This window comes from Scylla paramamosain, chromosome 4 (genome assembly GCF_035594125.1).
Source record: "Scylla paramamosain isolate STU-SP2022 chromosome 4, ASM3559412v1, whole genome shotgun sequence".
Lineage (NCBI taxonomy): Eukaryota > Metazoa > Arthropoda > Malacostraca > Decapoda > Portunidae > Scylla > Scylla paramamosain.
Genome location: NC_087154.1, coordinates 37,012,027 through 37,031,777, shown reverse-complemented (window position 1 = coordinate 37,031,777; position 19,751 = coordinate 37,012,027). Strand labels below are relative to the sequence as shown.

At 45.2% G+C, this 19,751-nt stretch overlaps 1 protein-coding gene and 1 long non-coding RNA gene across 4 annotated transcripts in view; one reads left to right on the top strand and one right to left on the bottom strand.

The window, feature by feature from the left end:
* Positions 1–15,726, top strand: part of LOC135100057 (uncharacterized) — a 74,900-nt gene extending 59,174 nt beyond the window's left edge. For 2 of the 3 annotated variants that reach the window (XR_010268508.1, XR_010268509.1), the window contains one exon: positions 354–3,847. This is a non-coding gene — a long non-coding RNA (uncharacterized LOC135100057). Of the gene's footprint in view, positions 1–353; positions 3,848–15,085 lie in introns of those variants that run through there. The other variant, XR_010268510.1, reaches the window with a different exon arrangement.
* The window catches only part of LOC135100056 (homeobox protein EMX1-like), a 36,187-nt gene continuing 21,272 nt past the window's right edge, over positions 4,837–19,751 (bottom strand). The window contains exons 2-3 of the mRNA XM_064002939.1: positions 7,726–7,898; positions 4,837–6,955 (exon numbers count right to left, since the gene is read on the bottom strand). Of these exons, the coding sequence (XP_063859009.1) occupies positions 6,551–6,955; positions 7,726–7,898 (578 nt within the window). The 3' untranslated portion in view covers positions 4,837–6,550. The remainder of the gene's footprint in view (positions 6,956–7,725; positions 7,899–19,751) is intronic.

The window sequence follows — 19,751 nt, the reverse complement described above, 5'->3', positions numbered from 1 at the left end:
ACGGCCATTCCTCAGTAAACGCGATGGGTCCTCACTGAACGCTTAAGATATAATTATGTCCAAGTTTTTTTGTGTGTTTTTTCTTTGTATTGACAGGGGAACTTAATTAAGGTTAGGTTCTCATAACAAAAACTGTGAGATCAGTGGAGTCAAATCTTGACTCGAGTGCCTTCCTCTTATCCTCTTTCTTCATTTGGCTTCAGTACTTCTGGATGTCTGTCAAGCCACCTATTAATTAAGCCGACACTGGATTCACCTCTCAGACTTCCTCACATAGCTCTTCCTTACATAGCTGCATTTGCGCCCAGGACCATTTTTCTTGTACCTCAGCACCCTTTTCTTCTCCATTACAGCTGTCCATGCGCAGACGGACGGGGAGTAAAGGAGTGCACGAAGCGAAAATGACTCCAGAAGCATAATTAGCGGCGCTCACCTCAGCTGGGTCGGAGCCGTGCAGCGGAGACACGAGAACCCTGCGTGGCTTGTCATTACCTCAGCGACGGAGTAAATATTGTGAATAGAGTCCGAGCAGGAGCACGTGTGGAATGCTACTTTTTACTCTTAACATGCGGGAGAGACAGATCGGATCCGGGAGAGGAGGTGAAGGCTACGGTCCACTACACAGGTACTCACACCGGCACGTAGGACTGAGCACTATAAAGCAAGGCATTATATGGAGAATCAACTTGGAACTTGAGCACCCGAGGGTCACGCAGGGTCCGCAGTTCACCCGCTGAGACGCCCAGTGATGGATGGGTCCACCTTCAGTTAGTGGGTCATGATTAATGCGTCGGGGAAGAAAGTTCGCCTGTTATTTTTAATTACGTCACCCCGAAAAAGGGAACATAATATGGCAGACGCGGAACTGGAACTAATGGTCTGCGAGATGCAGCCTGCCAGCGCTGAAGGGCTGCCTGCGTGCTTGTGGGGTCACGGCGCTGCAAGTGTGGCTAAGCGTTCAGGATTGCCGGTGACATGTTTACTGTTTTTCCTCCCTTTTTTATTATTTATCATCGTTGTATGTTATGTGTTTGCCGCAGGTGAATGGGTGGCTGCCACTGGGGCAGGTGGGAGGGTACAGGTGGGTGGGTACCAGCCTGTGTTGTGCATCGTCAATTGTTGTGGTGAAGGGACATGATATACAGACAATAGAAAACGTTGTTAACACCACATTATGTTGTTCCTACGGTGATACCAATCATAGGAGGCAACTTTATACCTGACCTTGTTTAGATTCACTGCCCTGCCTGGACGTTTCACCATGAAGAAAACTCACGCGGCATTCTCAGCAGTCTTAAAGCACCGTAACTTTGAACATTTCCCTTGCACATCCGGAAAGAGGAGATCACAACCATCTTTATGTGCGAGTTTTCCTTCATTGGCAAGATTCTGTTTTTTGCGTGGCCTGAGGCTGCGGGAATAGTGCGTGCTGGTGGTCCCGATGACAGTTGTGGGAGTGCTTCGTGGAGGTCGTCTGGGGGATGCTCCTCCGCAACGCTGCCATGTCCGACATCCTGTGATGCCTGTGATAATTAATGTTCTCTTGTCGCGCGTGATCCCCAGTGACTCCTTAAGCCGGCGGGGCCATTCCCTGTGATAGCATTCGTGATTTATGGACGCGGGCGTGAGAAGTATTGTTTCCGAGTTGTGTCTTTTGAACTGCCAGTCCGCACTTCACTGCCCCACTGACAAGTAATTTGTTTCTTCATTCCCTGGACAACATTCCCCCGGTGTGCTGTCAGGGTGATGGCAGCGTGGCGTCACAACAGCATGGGCCTGCCTTCCACTGCAGCAACTCACATCCGCTTTTTTTTTTACCGAGTGGATGTTTGCTAATCTGATAGTGCACGAGTATTAAAACCATTACATTCTGCGCTGCTGAAAAAAAAAAAAGCTGAAAACGGAAATGTTTATGGTAGTAATATATTGCTGAAGACAGAGGACTGAAGCCTTAACGCACTGTGAAGTCAAATCACTGTACCTTTATTGAAGACTGACAGAACCACGACGACATGTCCCTGGCCTGATAGGTTCTAATACCCTTTGCCGCTAAACTCTCAACACTGGCTACCGGAAAGGAGAAACAGAAAGTAATTCCTCACATAACACATACAATTCAACAATCCTTTCCTGTCTTACGATATGCGTGGCCCAGTTAAGGAGGACATAATGTGCATCATCCCACTCCTCACCTCTACATCAACAGTGACGTCTTCTGCTAAGTACTACATCACTCTCACCTCACCTCTTCCGCTCTTCCACAGCCTCACCTCATAATGTCCATTTTTTCCTAAGCTCGTGGGCCTCCATGCACAATCTGTTTTCCACAAAGCCTTTACCTCATTTACCTTTTCCTCCTTACCTCTCCTCACAAGCTTCCCGCTCTCCTTCTTCCCATCCATTACCCCAGTACTCCACCTTCTCAATCCTTTCCCCCTGCCTCCCCTTCTCCCCACCCACCCACGACGCGCCAGCCATCAATCTCGCCTCCTCCACGACGTGCTAATGACGCCTTCGCCACGACTGCGCCACCTCCACCCTGACTCGTTCGATTACCTCTTGACCCGACACTCTTGCCCTCGACACCGTCTCTCTCTCTCTCTCCCTTCCTCCCTCAGTGGAGCTAATGGTGTGCTCTCTCTCTCTCTCTCTCTCTCTCTCTCTCTCTCTCTCTCTCTCTCTCTCTCTCTCTCTCTCTCTCTCTCTCTCTCTCTCTCTCTCTCTCTCGGCCTGATCTTCCTTTCTTCCCCTGATCTTACTATTCCCTCTCCTGATTCTTCTCTTCCCCTCGTAATCTAGCTTTCCTCCACTCCTGATCGCACTCTTTCCCTCTCAATCTTACTCTCTTTCTTCTAGACCCACTCCCTTCCCTCCTGATCCCACTACTCTCTTTTGATTCCACTCTCTCCCTCTCTGATCTTTCTCCAGCCTACTCGACGTTTCATCTTCCCTCTGCTTGGCTATAAGTAAGTCTAACAGACACCTGAAGAAAAGTATTAATTCGTGTGGTCTATATTCAAGAAGCACGTCACCTTTTGTCATGCGAAGATAAATTGGAGCTGGAAATAAGAAGACTGCAAAGGAGAACCACGGTTTAGTGAATAATACCCTGCAACATATGTTTCTTGTGTTTCTTTCTTTCGTTACTGGTTGAATAAGTACATACACGACAGAGCATCGTCGTAGTGTAGCTTTGTGAACACCCTTGCCTCTTCCCTTCACTTGTCGTGGTCTTCTTTCCTTATCTGGAAAGCTGTGATTCATTTTAATTACCGCCAAGGGTTCTCCCCCGCGCTCATTCAGGCTAAAGGGAAGTGATAAAACAGCGCATCTTTGTGAGTGTTCTGTTAATTTCCCTGTCCCTTCCTCACGTCAGCTGGTGTGCACTAAGACGCCATCTCTCTCCAATAGCCGTAGCCTGCCGTAGCCTGCTCCTCCCTCCCGTTGAGCGGCGCGGCGTAGGCGAGCCATCATCGCATTAGTATGCATCTCTTCTCGGGAGGATTCTCGTTCACAGTCCGTGTTAACACACTCGCCACTCTTTTGTCTTCACTCTCTCCCTTATGCTCATTTGCATTCCCCTCACCGTGCTCTCCCCTATTGCTCTAAATTTAAGGGTTATGGTAACAAGAAGAGTTATACACAGGTATAGATTACCTTGTCGCTCCTGGTGAGTCGTCTGCTTCAACACCTTGCCCTTCCTTCTGATGGTTCAGTGACACGTTCTTCCATCTTGGTATAAGTGTTATTTTTACTGTTGTTCATATTGTAGATTTGTTTCAAATAAATGTTGCACTTTAATGGTTTTCAAAGTAATATTAGGCAAGTAATAAATCTCTGAGATAAATATGTTTATTAAAAACATAAACAACATGTTAAACCTTATAGGAATAGCACAACTCTGTGAGAATGGCCCGGCAAGGCCAGGGTTAAGTCGCTTCTACAAACACAAGGAGGATCTCCTTTCAGGAGGAAACAGACGAGTGTCTGGCCACAGGAGGTGAACAGCGTTCATCAGTGCATCGCCTGTAAGCCTCGCACATACTCATAGATTTACTTAAGAACAAGCAACAAAAATTTAAGTATTCCTTCTTACTTATCTTGTTGCTGTCGCCGGGACGGCACAAAATTCTGTTATTGGAGCGTTGGAGATCTTAGCAGTGCCGCCTTAACGGCTCAGACTCGTTCCGCCCCAGCAGGGAGGAGCTGCGAGGCTTGTGCCAGCTTAAAATGGTTGATAAGATACATAACAATACACAACTGTCACGTTACTGACGTACACAAGTTGTCAGCATATCCCATCAAAGGCTGATGACATAATACTAATTTGACATACTTGTAATACTCTACAGACCTTGTTTGGAAACATAGAGAGCAGGAATGGTAGCCGGAGTCCACTGCCTTCCAAGGTCTGGCCACGACGGCTGCCGGCATGTGGATCTTAATGAAGCCGGACAGGTGTGGCGATAGGCTGCCGCCACACCTGGACTTTGTCCCCAGCACTCAGCCGCTCCCACAGTCCACCCGCCAACCATTGGGTGCAAGTATTTTTGTCACCTTTTAAAATGATAAGACTTGTGGCGCGTCTAAGCTTCTTAAGCTTCCGACCGCGCTGCGGCGATGGAAGACGACACTCACACACGACAAGACTGGAACTGTACTATGAGCGACAGACCAACACTCTGAATAGACCTATCTTGCGACCAGTGAATAAAAGTGTGTGTGTCTGTGTCTATATATATATATATATATATATATATATATATATATATATATATATATATATATATATATATATATATATATATATATATATATATATATATATATATATATATATAATCATATTTATATTGGTGATGGGGCCAAAGTCCCCTCAGCAGATGCAAGTCACAGCTCGTTGCCAGAGTTAATTACGAGCCATTCATGGTCCTGTTGATACCACAGCGGAATTCCGCAAGTAGGCGCCTCAAGCTGCGCGCTGCCATTAACATTTCATTGAGTGGTTGGTAAAAATGAGACAGACAGAGGAAATAATGAATTCTTCCTAGCCGTGATAAATGGCGGCTACTTGCCAAAAATGTACTCCTGTTATTTTACATTAGGTTTAGATAAGAGTCGGCTTCCAGATATGTCCTTGCCACAGCCTGTTCGGTTACACCTTTTTTTTGCTGAGAACAGCAGCAACCTTCCACCAGCTGCACCGCGAAGGTCGCGACAGCGGGGGTGGGGCGGCCACGCCACCAGGAAAACTCTCACTCAGACCACAACAAGAGGCCTCACGTCCGCGCCGGCACGCCATGAAAGGCCTGTTTCCGTGTCAACGGAAGCCAAGAAACCAAGACAATTTCCCTTGGCTCATAATTCAGGTCCGTTTTCGTGGTGGGTGGCGTGAGCCTGTAGCTGCAGACCGCGCCGTGATCTCCAGCCTGCAGCAGGCCGCCGCAACCACCGCTGTCTCACCACCACCGCCACCGCCAGCACCACCACCACCGCCGCCGCCGCCTCGTGACCGCCTGTCTGCAGACTAACTCGTGGCGCTAGACTGAAGAAGACATCAGTTGTGAGTGCGGCCACTGCCACATTCGTCAGTTATTTGTCAGAAAGAAAATATTTACATCATAAAACTTTCAAAGAAAACTTCGTTGCCTCATGTAATAGTAAATTACTTGCAGCTTACATGTACATAATTATAGCAAGTATCGTAAAGCTTCCATAAGTGACAAACACTCGCATAAAAGGCTTATCCTACTTTGATGGATTGCAGTGGTAGCGTGTACTCCTCCAGTGTATGTCAGGAATATGGTCGTTGTGATATGATATACAATACACCAGAACTATGATATACAGGACGCTTACTCAGCAGAGTTAACAAAGCAACACCAACGTGGACGTTGAAACAACAGGAAGACGATGTGTTCGTAAACTTAGGCTACATAGGAGGCGGCGTCCCGAGGATGCCGCAGCGCCATGACTGGCGGAGGCTCGTCAGCAGCTCAAGTCTGGGAGGCGGGAATGTCACTTAACTCTTCTTGATTCCGATTCTGGAAACACACTTGAAACATCAAGGCGCAGGCGCGTCCTTCGTTCCATTTAAGGGGCGACCCACAACACCTCTGCGCCTTTGCACTGACAGTGCAAGACTATTGCACATTGAGCGTTTCTAAGAGATTGTTACTCATCTTTTCCAAGCGCTCACATATTACTTTTCGGATTTCTTGTATTTCGTTCCTGGACAATATTCATTTTCATTCTTGATTTTTCTCGTAAGTTCCACCGAACATAAGCTCTACATCATTTTTGCTCTTGGCACCTAAGACTGTATGGTTCTGGTATTTTCAGCCGTCCACCCGTGACTAGCGGAGCCAGGTCAGTCAGCCTGAGCCACTCAGGGCGTGTTCTGTACACTTCTGACGTCACCATAACGCCGTTCACCTCTGCAAACACTATGTACACGCGTCGCCCAGGACACTGCTCACCGCCAGCTGCCGGGGCGGGTGTCAGCGAAGCGAGGCTCCCTTGACTTGGCTCTGGCGAAGCATTCATTATTTCAGCCCGTGCTGAGATCCACTCTGCCGCCGCCCACTCCCACCCCGACACCCACGCCGACACCGACGCTCACTTCCACGCTTTCGTTTTCTGAATCCTCTTCAATTATTTCATCGTCATCGTCATCCTCCTCCATGGATTTGGAGACTCTGTCGGGGGAAGAGGAGGAGGCGGAGCACTTGTCAGGGGAGGAGGATCCAGCACCGCCTCCCGCTCCTCCTGAGGCTGAGTTTCCTGCACCCCCTCCTCCTCCTCCTCCTCCTCCTCCTCCGCTTCCTGCCGTGCTTCCTCCTCCACCTTTTGTTCCACCTTCCCCGCTGCCTGTGCTCGAGTCGCCTCCGTTGTCACCGTCTTCTTGCTGGATCCTCTTTTCTTTCGTGCGTCTGTTTTGAAACCAAACTTTAACCTGAAAAGGAATGAATCCGCATTTCACTCAAAGGTCAAAGATTACTCAATACTCAGATATCCCATTTTATCACAAAAATTTTTATATTAGTCAGCTTATTGTTTCTATCATAAGAAGGAGTATAAAAACTACTCTTACGATTATATTAAAGAACAACAGCATAAGCTAAATTGGAAAAGCAAAACTTCCTTGTTATGGAGAAGTGACTGACCCTTATAAGTTAATGAATAATTTGTAAACGATATGTAATAAGTCCTTGCATGGTGAAGAAGAAAGAGCTTTAAGTGATTTAATAGACACATTTGGAAAACTCTCATCCAAATATCTACTTTCCTATGTAAGCAATAGAAACGCGGGTGAATATTACAGGCTTCCCATACAGGTGTCAAGTGACCAGTGACCGTGCTTAGCTTTAAATGCGAATGTAAAAATGAACGCAAGAGAAAAGGCTCTAGTCACCATTGTTTGTCTGTCCTTAAATTTTCACAACAAGCGCTAGAGGGAACTAAGATAAACTATTCGTTATTGCCTTTAGTTGGTTTCAATTCCGGTATCCATCACTGATCGACTACTCCGTGCAGTACATCCTGCACAGTTCAGCAGACACTCCCGCCTCGCCTCCCTTGAAGGATATCCCGTGAGGCGATGCCCTTGTTGAGGCCTGAGGGTGTGAGCTAATATACAACCGGAGCATTGGAAAATATCACTTGACCTGCTTATTTTCCACTCTCCGCGGATTAGTCGTGAGAGAAGGAGTGGCTGAGTCTTACCTGTGTCTCAGAGAGGTTGAGGGACTGGGCGAGCTGCTTCCTCTCTGCGCCCACCACGTACTGATTCTTCTCGAAAGCCTCCTCCAACTTCAGCAGCTGACTCGGGCTGAACGCCGTCCGGATCCTCTTGGGCTTCCTGAAGGGCTGTAGGAGATAAGCCAGCTGCTCCGGACCTGCGACAGAGAGAGACAAAAGTACGTGAGTGAAGGAAAATAAAACAAAAAAGAAAACACTCACACTCGCGCTGAGGAGCCGCCTGTACTCAGCCGGCCAGCCTCCTTAGACTTTTGCATTTTGAAAAATTCATTGAGGAGTAAACTTAAAATTAGGAAGAAATGGTTATTCTGGTACATCACGTCAGCGCGTCAGCCGTGGCAGCTGATTGTCTTCCATTTCCTCACCCACGAAGCATGGCAATATACGCGGCCAGCAATTATCTTTTAATAATCCAGTGGCTGATATCGACGGAATAAAAGTCACTGGAAAATATTCAGTCACAGTATTATTTCTATCAACTTCTGACCGGCTTAAGCTGAGCGAGCCTCGTAATAATTTTGACGCCACGGTGCAGGTGCGATAAAGTCGTTTGATAAGCCGCCTCAATAAGCAGCGCCCTAGTTTACCACGGAGATTAACCCATAGTAAAGGAATAGCCACTTTGGCCCATCGCGATGAGAAAGGCGCCGTTCCTCTTTTTTTTTCTATTTTTTCTTCTTTTATTTCAAGCGGGCACTCGTATCTCCCCTCGCCGCTCACGCCCCGGAGAGCAAGCCGCAGATCTCAATACTGTTTGGGGCGGAGAAACCTTTCCTAAATCTCTCATAATGTGCATAAGAGCTTCAATCCACAGATAAGCGAATTGAAACGAGCTCGGTCCCTCTCCGCTTAACTGCTGCGGGCGGGGAGGCTCACACTTCCTCGCCCGGCCGCCCGCGTCTCGCCCCTACGGCACTCCCGGCCTAGTGTTATCGTCTTCAGGCCACTTGAGTCTGCGGCCATGAAGGAGGATATTATTACTCTTAGCAGGCACGAGCACCTCTTATGAAGCGCTGTCAAGCTCGCGTGATTCTTCCTGCCTTTGGTTGGCCGTGTTATGGGGTATGTTTCAACGTTATTAATTTTTTTGACCAGCCTGCATGATTACAGGTGATGTGGGGCAGGCAGCGAGTCGCCCTGGGTGGCGTGGTCACGGGTGCACAGTTTTGCTCCTTTAGAGTGGGTGTGTTGGTGGCTGGCTGCCTTTCTGTATCGCTGCCTTGCTTGTCTCTCTGCGTGGGAGGGAAGGAGGAACGGACACACAAGCCAGCCAGCCAGCCAGCCAGCCAGCCGTCACTGCACGATACTCAAGGTAGTGACATGATGGTGCTTCTCTCTATTCCACGATCATTCTCTGGGTCGTATAAGTCGCTGTGGTAAAACTAATATCTGGATTGCATAAAAAAAAAAAGGAAAAGAAAAAAAATGTGAAAATATCAAATCCATGACCTCGACGCTGCCATAAAAGAGTGATTATTATTATTTTTTTTTTCAGAGAGATCTGTCTGATAGTGTTTTCTGGACTGAAATAAGAAGAAAAGTGGGGAAATTTTAACCTTAGCGACCAACGTTATCTGCAGAGTAAGAGAGAGAGAGATGATGGTGGTGGTGGTGGTGGTGGTGGTACATGTGAGTGTGTGTGTGGTCATGGTGGTGGTGATGTGTGAGAGAGGTGATGCTAGTGGTTGTGAGTGAGAGGTCATGGTGATGGTGATGAGTGAGGGAGGTGATGGTAGTGGTTGTGAGTGAGGGAGGTCATGGTGGTGGTGGTGCTCTGATAGTGACAATGGTTCTGGTGAAGGCGAGTGAAGGAAGTAATAATAGGTGGTGGTGGTGGTGGTGGTGGAGGGCATTGCTATAGAGTCCTTCCCTTGTCTGCTCAACCTTCGCCGTCACTAAAAGTACGTACGTATATTCTTCAAAAGCTAGGTGATTTCTCTCTCTCTCTCTCTCTCTCTCTCTCTCTCTCTCTCTCTCTCTCTCTCTCTCTCTCTCTCTCTCTCTCTCACACACACACACATACACACACCGCATGGCCCTCCCCCAAACCCACAAACTTTCCACAAGCGAAGGGGTTTCAGGAACGATTTCCTCGATGATATGCGTCGGTCTTGAAAATTTATCTCTTATATTTATGGCCCTATAACTTGAGTTGATTAATGAACCGAGGGCCGACTAGTCTTCCCTTCGTCCGCCTCCACCCGCGATCTGGGCTTATATTTAGCATAATTTTTGATACTGCAGCAGGAGAAAATTCTCATAATCAGTAAATCAATAAAGCAAGACGGATCGTGGTATTATGGTGTATATTTTAGCGAGTTACCTGACGGAGGGCTGGCTTGCTGGCTGGCTGGCTGGCTGGTGGGTGGTGGTGGGTGGTGGGGGGTGGTGGGAGAGGCTGCCGGAGAGGGGTGGGGGGGGAGGGAGACTGCTAGGGCTTCATTGCTGCATCGCTTTGTTTACCCACCCCGGCCCGCCCACTTGACGCCAGGGCTACCAACTGACAATGCTTCTGACAAGTTCTTCGGTTTTTTTAACGGAAGCAATCCTATCATTGATTGTACACCATATAGGAGGGACTTTTTGTAATGCAGGCACCTTATTGTGACGTGATGGCTTAGCAGCAGGTGAGACAGACGGAGTTTTCCGGCCTAACCTTCCTTCCCGGCTCAGGTTTCACGGGGCGTTGGTAGTGCTGTGTAAAAATACAAAGCCGCGGCATCAGAGTGCTAAACGGTATACACTGGCGACCTCCAATCTCAAACTGTGCTCAGAGTTATTAATGAACCTTTGCGGATATTGCGTCAAACTGCCCCCGCTCTCTCTCCCTCTCCCTCTCTCTTTCCCTCTCTCACCTCTTAGCATATCAGAAGCACCACCGTGGGAGAGGGGGAGGAGTAGGTGGAGGAAAGGAGGAGGGATACAAGGAGTGAGGAAAGGATGGATTGTTGTCTTAGTGGGGGAAGGAAAGGAGGCCAGAAGTGAGGTCCATAGGTGCGTGGAAACACAAGTTGAGGGAGAAGTTTTAAGTGTTTGCGTTGAATCGTAAAAAGAAATAAATCATTACAGGTTGATAGGTTGATAGAACGAGAGGGGAGTAAGTGTGGGGTGATTTATACGATAGGTATTAGGTGCGTGAAATATATAAGTTTGGGGAGAAACTATGCGGAGAAGCGTGTGCGCGTTGAATCATATACCATAAATAAATCACAATAGGTTGATATAAGGAGAAGTAAGTGTGGATGGATTTATATGATAGGTATTAAGTACTGATGCTTAAGCAAAGACACAGACTGCAGGAGGAACCAACTGAGCACTGACTTAAGGAAAAAAAAAAAAGAAAAGAGGAATAATAATAAAAAAAAAAAAGCCGATTGACTTTTACGAAAGGCATTACATTTTACCGGAAACACAGACCGAAGTAGAAATAGCAGAACACTGACTTGCACTGACGGAGAAGAAGTATGTGAATGGATACATGACGAAGGAAAATATATATATATAAAAAAAAAAAATCGTAGCACAAGTGAACGTATCTCAAAGTATATCAGGAAATAAAGAAAACAGCCACAATACAATGATAGAACGAAAAGAGAAATGCATCGTAACTCTGATAAAAAAAAAATAAATAAAAAAAAAAATGGCGAGAGGGGGAAAATCACCTAACTATTTTTTACATACAAATACGAAGAGCCATAGTTTTGTACATTGCGGCGCCGAGCGGAGGGTGTGTCCTAAACATAGAGCATACGGGTAAACAAACAGGTGCGTAAACAAGGGAAGCAGCGTCCCACTCTATATTTTAACACTTATGCAGCCTACTTGTCGCTCCATCGTGGGTGTGCTGGGACGTGTGCACATACTTGCGGTGGTGTTGGGGAAGCAAGTATGTGTTTGAGAATACTATGTGTGTGCGTGTGTGTGTGTGTGTGTGTGTGTGTGTGTGTGTGTGTGTGTGAAAGAGGGATGCGCTGTAGGGAACTATAATAAAGTCGATGTCATCTTCTTATAAGATTCAATCAAGTTCCTTCACTGGCTGAAAGATTTTGATTTAACTTGTATTTCTTCTCTCTCTCTCTCTCTCTCTCTCTCTCTCTCTCTCTCTCTCTCTCTCTCTCTCTCTCTCTCTCTCTCTCTCTCTCTCTCTCTCTCTCTCCCTCTCTCTCTCAGAAAAAGAAAAAAAAACTGAAGTAAGAAGGGATTTGTAAAGCTGATATAACTTTCACTGATTTATTTTCATATATTGAAGAGAGAGAGAGAGAGAGAGAGAGAGAGAGAGAGAGAGAGAGAGAGAGAGAGAGAGAGAGAGAGAGAGAGAGAGAGAGAGAATTTTGTACCAATGCAGAGTGTACTGTTTTGTATCACGTGTTGTTGCTTTGTAGGACCTCGATTTAACTTGCAATTCTTGTCTCAAACAAATTCAAAGATAAGAGTCGCATTGCAAATCAGATATTACTGATTCATTTTCATGTGCAGAAGAAAGAATGAACTTTACACTAAAGCAAAGTTTTTTTTTTTTTTATGTAGGAAGGACACTGGCCAAGGGCAACAAAAATCTAATAAAAAAAAATGGCCACTGAATTGCCAGTCCCATAAAAGGGTCAAAGCAGTGGTCAAAAATTGATGAATAAGTGTCTTGAAACCTCCCTCTTGAAGGAATTCAAGTCATAGGGAGGTGGAAATACAGAAGCAGGCAGGGAGTTCCAGAGTTTACCAGAGAAAGGGATGAATGATTGAGAATACTGGTTAACTCTTGCGTTAGAGAGGTGGACAGAATAGGGGTGAGAGAAAGAAGAAAGTCTTGTGCAGCGAGGCCGCGGAAGGAGGGGAGGCATGCAGTTAGCAAGATCAGAAGAGCAGTTAGCATGAAAATAGCGGTAGAAGACAGCTAGATATGCAACACTGCGGCGGTGAGAGAGAGGCTGAAGACAGTCAGTTAGAGGAGAGGAGTTGATGAGACGAAAAGCTTTTGATTCCACCCTGTCTAGAAGAGCAGTATGAGTGGAACCCCCCCAGACATGTGAAGCATACTCCGTATTGCATCATATGTTACTACGATGTAGAGAGAGAGAGAGAGAGAGAGAGAGAGAGAGAGAGAGAGAGAGAGAGAGAGAGAGAGAGAGAGAGAGAGAGAGAGAGAGAGAGAGAGAGAGATTGTGTGTATGTGTGTGTGTATGATCGAAGTATCAAGAGAAGCATCCGATATTAATATATTGGGCATAAGTGTGTGGCGGTGTGCTGCAAATAATAATATAAAGCAAAGACACAGATGTTAGCTAGGGTGACATTGCGGTGTGTGTTTGTGTGTGTGTGTGTGTGGTGGCTGTGTGCACGCGCGTGTGAGGAGGGACTGACTTACTTGCTACATAGAAAAAAAGAAAGAAAAAAAAAACATGCTTGGTAACAGAAGACTTAGCACTACAGATCAATAAAGACGAGTTTATATACAAGAGAAAGAGAAAAAGCTGCTTGCACTGATCACTTATGGCGTGGAGAATAAGGAAAATACACCGAAGAGATAGGCAAACACGGAGACCTGAACGAAGAGAAAAGAAATGGCGGGGATCACTTTATAACGCAGGAGGAAAAAAGATAAGAACGTGCCCTTGCGTGAATGAGAGAGAGAGAGAGAGAGAGAGAGAGAGAGAGAGAGAGAGAGAGAGAGAGAGAGAGAGAGAGAGAGAGAGAGAGAGAGAGAGAGAGAGAGAGAGAGGATGTGCAAAATTAATAGAATAAATAGTAAGAGGTAAATGATGAAATAAAGATGAAAATTTACTTCTTCCTTGACGAGAAAAGTGGAGGAGGAGGAGGAGGAGGAAGAGGGAGAAGAAGGTGGAAGAAGGAGGAAGAGAAGGAAAAAGAGGAACAAGAAAAGGAGGAGAAGGAAGAGGAAGAGGGAGGAAATGGAGAAGGAAGAGGGAAGAGTAAGAGGAAGAAGAGAAGAAAGAGAAAGGGAGAAAGAAGAGGGGAGGAGGAGGAGGAGGAGGAGGAGAAGCTAGACGGGGAAAGTGAAAGGGAGGAGAAATAACAATAACAGTTAATAAAAAATAACAACAACAACAACAACAACAATAACAGCAATAATAATAATAATAATAATAATAATAATAATAATAATAATAATAATTGGAAGAAACAAGAGGGAAATGAAGAAGAAGAGTAGTTGCGCAATACAAAGAAGCAGCAACAAAAGCGGGATGGTATCAACAGGAAATGTCACAGATAGGAGGGCTGAGGGGAGAGTGGTGGGGCCAGGCGCACCTGTAGCGAGGGGGAAGGTGATGAAGGGTGATTTGACTGATAGCAGATGCAGATTGGAGAGTCCCACGTGTATGAAATGAGCTGCTGTCAGGGACCACAGGTGTGTTGCGATTGGGGATGTGAGCTTATCTATGCAACACACGTACACACACAAAGAATAAATAAATGAATAAATAAATAAACAAATTATAGAAATAAATTAATAAAATACACAGATAAGTAAATAAACGAAAATGATAAACTAAATGAATCAGTAAGTAAATTAATAATAAAAAAAACAGAATAAATAAATCAAATAGATAAATCTTTACTATATTAGCTTACTAATAATCGTAAAATAACAACAAAAAAATAATAATCTTGTGTATCCATAACTATTCACTTTTTAGTTATGTTGTCAGTAGACTTTGTTTTGATTCAGACATTTCTTTCCTTCACTGTGTATACTTGGGGGAATGTTTTTTTTTATATTTTTTATAGATAAGATAACACCTGCTGTGTGTGTGTGTGTGTGTGTGCGGACAAGGTTCACTGGGATCAAACACTTTTTTTCTTTTCCTACTAGTGTTGGAGAGACATCCTTCCCTCCTCTTCTTTTTATCCCTCCTTCTCTCCTTCCTTCCCCCTTCCTCTCCATATTATTTTCCTTGAGGGAGCTTGAAACATCCAACCCTCCCCTCCATTTTATTCTTCCTTCTCTGCTTCTTCCTTCTCCCCTCCCACTTCACATTTTTCCTCCCGTCTGTTGGTCTCCTGTCTGGTGTCTTCGCTTTCCGTCCCTTACATGTTGCTTCCCTTTTTATTATTTTTTAGTTGCTAATTTGTTATCTATGAGTATACTTCATTCGAACATTTTGTAAGATTAACTATTACAAGATATCACGTTTTATCACTTCGCCTACAGTTTTATTCTGCTTCAGTTTGTGATTTTTTGCATTTTATTTTAATGTTTATTTTTCTTTGGTGGAGTGCCGTCAAACTGTTAAGATCTCGTTGTCGAAATTGATCAGATTAACTGCACTGACATGAAGAACACGAAATTATTCTTATTATCTTGTTGCAGGTAGAGCCACCGAACGTATAATTGGCACCATAACCTCTCTTTACTCTGCACATCCGATAAAAGGAAGAAGATAAGAGACGGCTGCTTATACCTACATACTTCATCTCATCCACATCTCGTTTGCTTGAGATTTACAGTCTAACACAACAAGAGATAAAGATGGGTGGTACTGGTGGACAGAAGGTGATCGTATTAAGTATTTTTACCTGTAACATAGTGACTGGCGACTGTTTAAATGTCCACCTCTTACTTACACACAATGAGATAAAAACTGAGAGCTGCGGATTGAGATTAACCGCAGGAGTCATGGTGGTAATCTAATGCCACTTTTTTGTAGTGAGACGCGACGACCACATCGGGTGAGTTTGATTATGTACTGTGAACGTAAAGGGAGCTAAGAGTGATGCAGGTCGCCAAGGAGTATGAAACCATCACATTCTAGTTTTATTTAGGTGCATATGATATTTTTTTGAATGATTACTACTTTTATAATTTTTAAGAAACTACCTTGTGTATTGTGAGCCAAAAGAGAACGAAGAGTGATGCCAGTCGCTACGTAGCATGAAAGCATCACACTCTTTTGGAATTATTTGTAGGACCACAAGAATTATTAACACTACAATTTCAAGAACATACGTGTGTATTTTGCCCTGAATTGTAGATTACGTTCTGTCGCCATTATCATTAAAAAGGGGTAATCACAGTGTGTCTTGTGCTAGGTAAGTATAAAAAAACAGAGCGAGAGATAAGATGGAAGCTCTTTACCCACTTATCCTCTCCTTTCTCCTTCATTTTCTTTATTAAATACTGAGCTGCCTCATACAACCTGCAATGAACACGTGTCAATGTACTTTCCCCAACACGTTGCATCAGCAATCAGAGCAACAATTATGGCATGCATCAGTAAGCGAGGCAGAGGCAAGGAGCGGTCAGACAGGCGGCAGAGGCAGGGTGGCACAGACTGTACATGTGTGGACCACCCACCCACCACACAGAGACAAGAACACGTGGATGGGAGTGGTTTGTGTGGTCTGTGACCCTCCCTACCTCTGTCGTCCTTCCCTTCAGGCTGTTACATCCCTCCGAGTAGTGAGAAGTACAATTAGATAAATGGTTTGATATTTTAACTGGATTTGTTGTAGGAAAGCATAAGCGAGGAAGACATACTCGTAAAGAACATTTTAGTAAGTTTACAATAAACAAGCAGCCCACATATTGTAGGCAATTTACGTTTCGAAAGTTGACTGATACTTGTTGAAACGTCGAAGAGGAACACAAAGGAAGGCAGCCTCTTCTTGGAAACGAGTGAGATGTCATTGGGTGTAGGTGCAGTGGCTGTGTGTGTGTGTGCGTGCGTGTGGTGGGTGGTAGGTAGTGGCGGTGGGTGTGGCGCGTGACAGCAAGATGAATGACCCTCCCTTGGACATGGAGAAGGTGGAGTGGTCGCTTTCGGTAGCTTCCCTCCACCTGCACCTTCACCTCCCTCAGGAGCAGAGCGCCGCAGTGTTCCATTGACTCCACGCTAACCTGAGGGTGCTAGACGTAAGACGAAATACATGAACGCTCTGAAGAAACTACATGAAGAACGCAACTAATATGAATTAAAGAGATGTCTACATTAGCACAAAATTCTTACTGGTTGGAAAATTGTTAAAATTATGTAAGAGTCTTGCGGGGTCGGGGAGTTAAGTTTTGCTCTTAGCTGTACTTTACACCCATTTCCTCTCGGGTCACTGGGGAGGGAGTAAAACAGCGAAGTCTACTGTTAATGTAGAAAAGAAAACGTGACCCTCCCCACAAATAGCCTCCTGCCTCCCACACGCCTCGTATGGAACAGAGATTAAAGGACGCTCGCCACTACTTGCAAGAAATCTTGGCTAACTTTCCTGTCATGTGTTTCTAAATTTTCTCATTTGTCAGGTCCCTGCTGGCGTACTGTGGACGCTGTGTGTGTGTTAAGGCACGTGCTGGGTACACTTTACACTTAATGGATTAGAAGCAGTCGGTAAAGTGTTTGCAGCAGCTTGTTTTGGCAAGATGGAGAGGTGTTGTTTTACCAAGATAGAGACTTGTAGCTTCCCTTGCACTCCGCGGTAATGCAGGTTAAGGAAATGATAAGCAAGGCAAACTGACAATAACACTTGATTTATGGGTTTATGAACATGCTGACTGGTTCCTTTTCAGGTGCTCTCTCTCTCTCTCTCTCTCTCTCTCTCTCTCTCTCTCTCTCTCTCTCCGTTGCTGTGTGGAGGGTGACGCTAAGTTCTCAAATGCAGACTGACTTCAGTACGCAGTCGAATTAGTGATAGATTGTGGGTATATTCTCCCTTTAAACTCTTCGAAAAACTTGGGCACGATTATTACCATAGAGAATATCACGTGCTCTTTGTAAATTCAAACTCATTATGTACTACCTCCTTTACTTTCAACGTGATCCTTCGAAGAAAGAGAGAGAGAGAGAGAGAGAGAGAGAGAGCAATGCCAGGAGGGAGAGATCTAGAGCAGCGCCAACTTCCTGCGCAATCACCAAAGGCTGCACGTAGTCTGGCTAGGTGTGTGTCTTATTTATCATGAATCATCCGCGGTACTGTGCTTCCCTGGAGCTGTGTCACGTGTGCTTCAGGTTCAGGAAACACCTCAGGATCTCCAGCGCAAGGTATTTATGAATTATGTATCAGGTAGTAAATGTGTGAGCTTAATTATTACGTATATGTGGAGTTGGGAGAGTTGTCATTCACTCTGTATCTCTTCTGCGTGTCTGGGTGTTATTTTTTTCACTTACGCTTGATAACGAGTCATTGCATTCGCGGACATGTCGTGCTCAGCTTGTATGTTGCTTAGTTGGTTAGATAGCGTGATGAGAGTGCAGCAGAGGAACGTGGATAATGGGTAGGACTAGTGCTGGAGTGTTGCGGTGTGCGTCGCCATGTGGTTAAGATAAGTTGCTAGATGCTGTCATGGGATTCACTCTCCGATACAATAGGTATTCGCAGTTGTGGTGTTTAGGGTAATGGTTAGGCTTAATATAAGGTACGTAATGCATGTAGCGGTGATATATGACTGGGAAAGCATTTTGTGATAGGTGATAGAGAAAGTGACGGAAAAATTATCCACTTGGTTACGTCATCTTGGTTCGGGAGATGAGGCACCGATACTTGTGTTCAGAGCTTCACGCGCTGCTTCGGATTTTACTGACGTGTTTCAGAGCGGTGGGAAATAGTTTTCTAAGATTATAATGTTAGTTTCTTTATTCCCACACTGGATTGCTGCTTTACTTGATCTATTTTTTACTATTGTTTGCTTATCTTGATTAATGTTGTATATGATGACGTTCAGAGAGAGAGAGAGAGAGAGAGAGAGAGAGAGAGAGAGAGAGAGAGAGAGGGACAGAGAAAGAGAGAGAGGTAGGTAGGTCGTGACAGTAAATTGTGTGATCGTTTGCTAGCGTGAGTTACGTATCACAGCCGGCACGGAAACATCAACCACAGTACATAAGAGAGACAGGCTGAGGCAGTGCCGCGGCCCTCGCCTCACTGCGGTGCCATTCGTGACAATTATTATGCTATATCCATATTTCCCCATTACATGAAACACACGGGAGCCTCATTTGGAAGACATGAAACCCCAAACAACCCGTACGGAGATCACTATAAAGTATTATTGTATGTAGAGTAGATTGATAGAGACACGGAAGGGGGACAGAGTGTGTGTGTGTGTGTGTGTGTGTGTGTGTGTGTGTACTGACGTTTATAGGTCCTCGTGCCGCCATTTTATGTAGATTGTGTAGCCACGAAGTTCAATGATCTGCGGTTTTGTGAAGTTTTCCTCGGCTTCCATCTGTCGTATTGCAGTGCAGGTACCACTCCAGGCAGGTCTGTGAAATTATCCTTTGAATTTCAAGTCAGGAGTTATGTAAGTATAATTTGGTCAAGTTTTTTTTTAGCTTCATTTTGAGAAGGAACATCTAACGAGTTTAAGGTTGCACTCTTTATCTTTTACTGCAATAAACACAACTTCGTTAAGAAATAGATTAGGAGTTACGTAGTGTTAGCAAGCGTTTAATCTTCATTTGGAGGATGAATATCTTGGAAGTTTAAAGTTATACTCATCTTTCACTCCAATAGACACAATTTCGTTAAGGAGAATCTTACTCGGACAAGACTCAATGCTCGTATGATGCAGTGGGTGAGAGACTCGCGTGTTAACCACCAGCTGCTTGCCGGCATGCATACGTCCTCCACGGGGTACGGGATGGGCAGTCCAGACCCTCAGTGTTGCATAAGGGAGCTGCTGAACACACACTGAAGGGTAAAACACCTCGTCTCTCGTGTGTATTGGCTTCCATCTTCCGCTGAAAACTTTACTGCCGGACAGAAGAGCGTGATGGAAGACAGGCAGTTGCTAGTGAAGGAATTAAATGACGCTACATTCAAAGGAGCGGTCAGCCAATACTCTGTTTAGATGAAGGAAGAGGCAGGACAGATTACTGAATAAACAGCGTAAAACAAAATGTCGGGCAGGTGCTGCTTGGCGAGGATAAACAGTTTGAAAGTCCATATGTCGTGTTTATATGCAGGAGTCCCGAGCCGCAGGGTAATTTGGGGCATTACGAACTCTGGAATTATCTTAATTGCGGCCATAAGACGTCCAATTACGGTGACGGAGG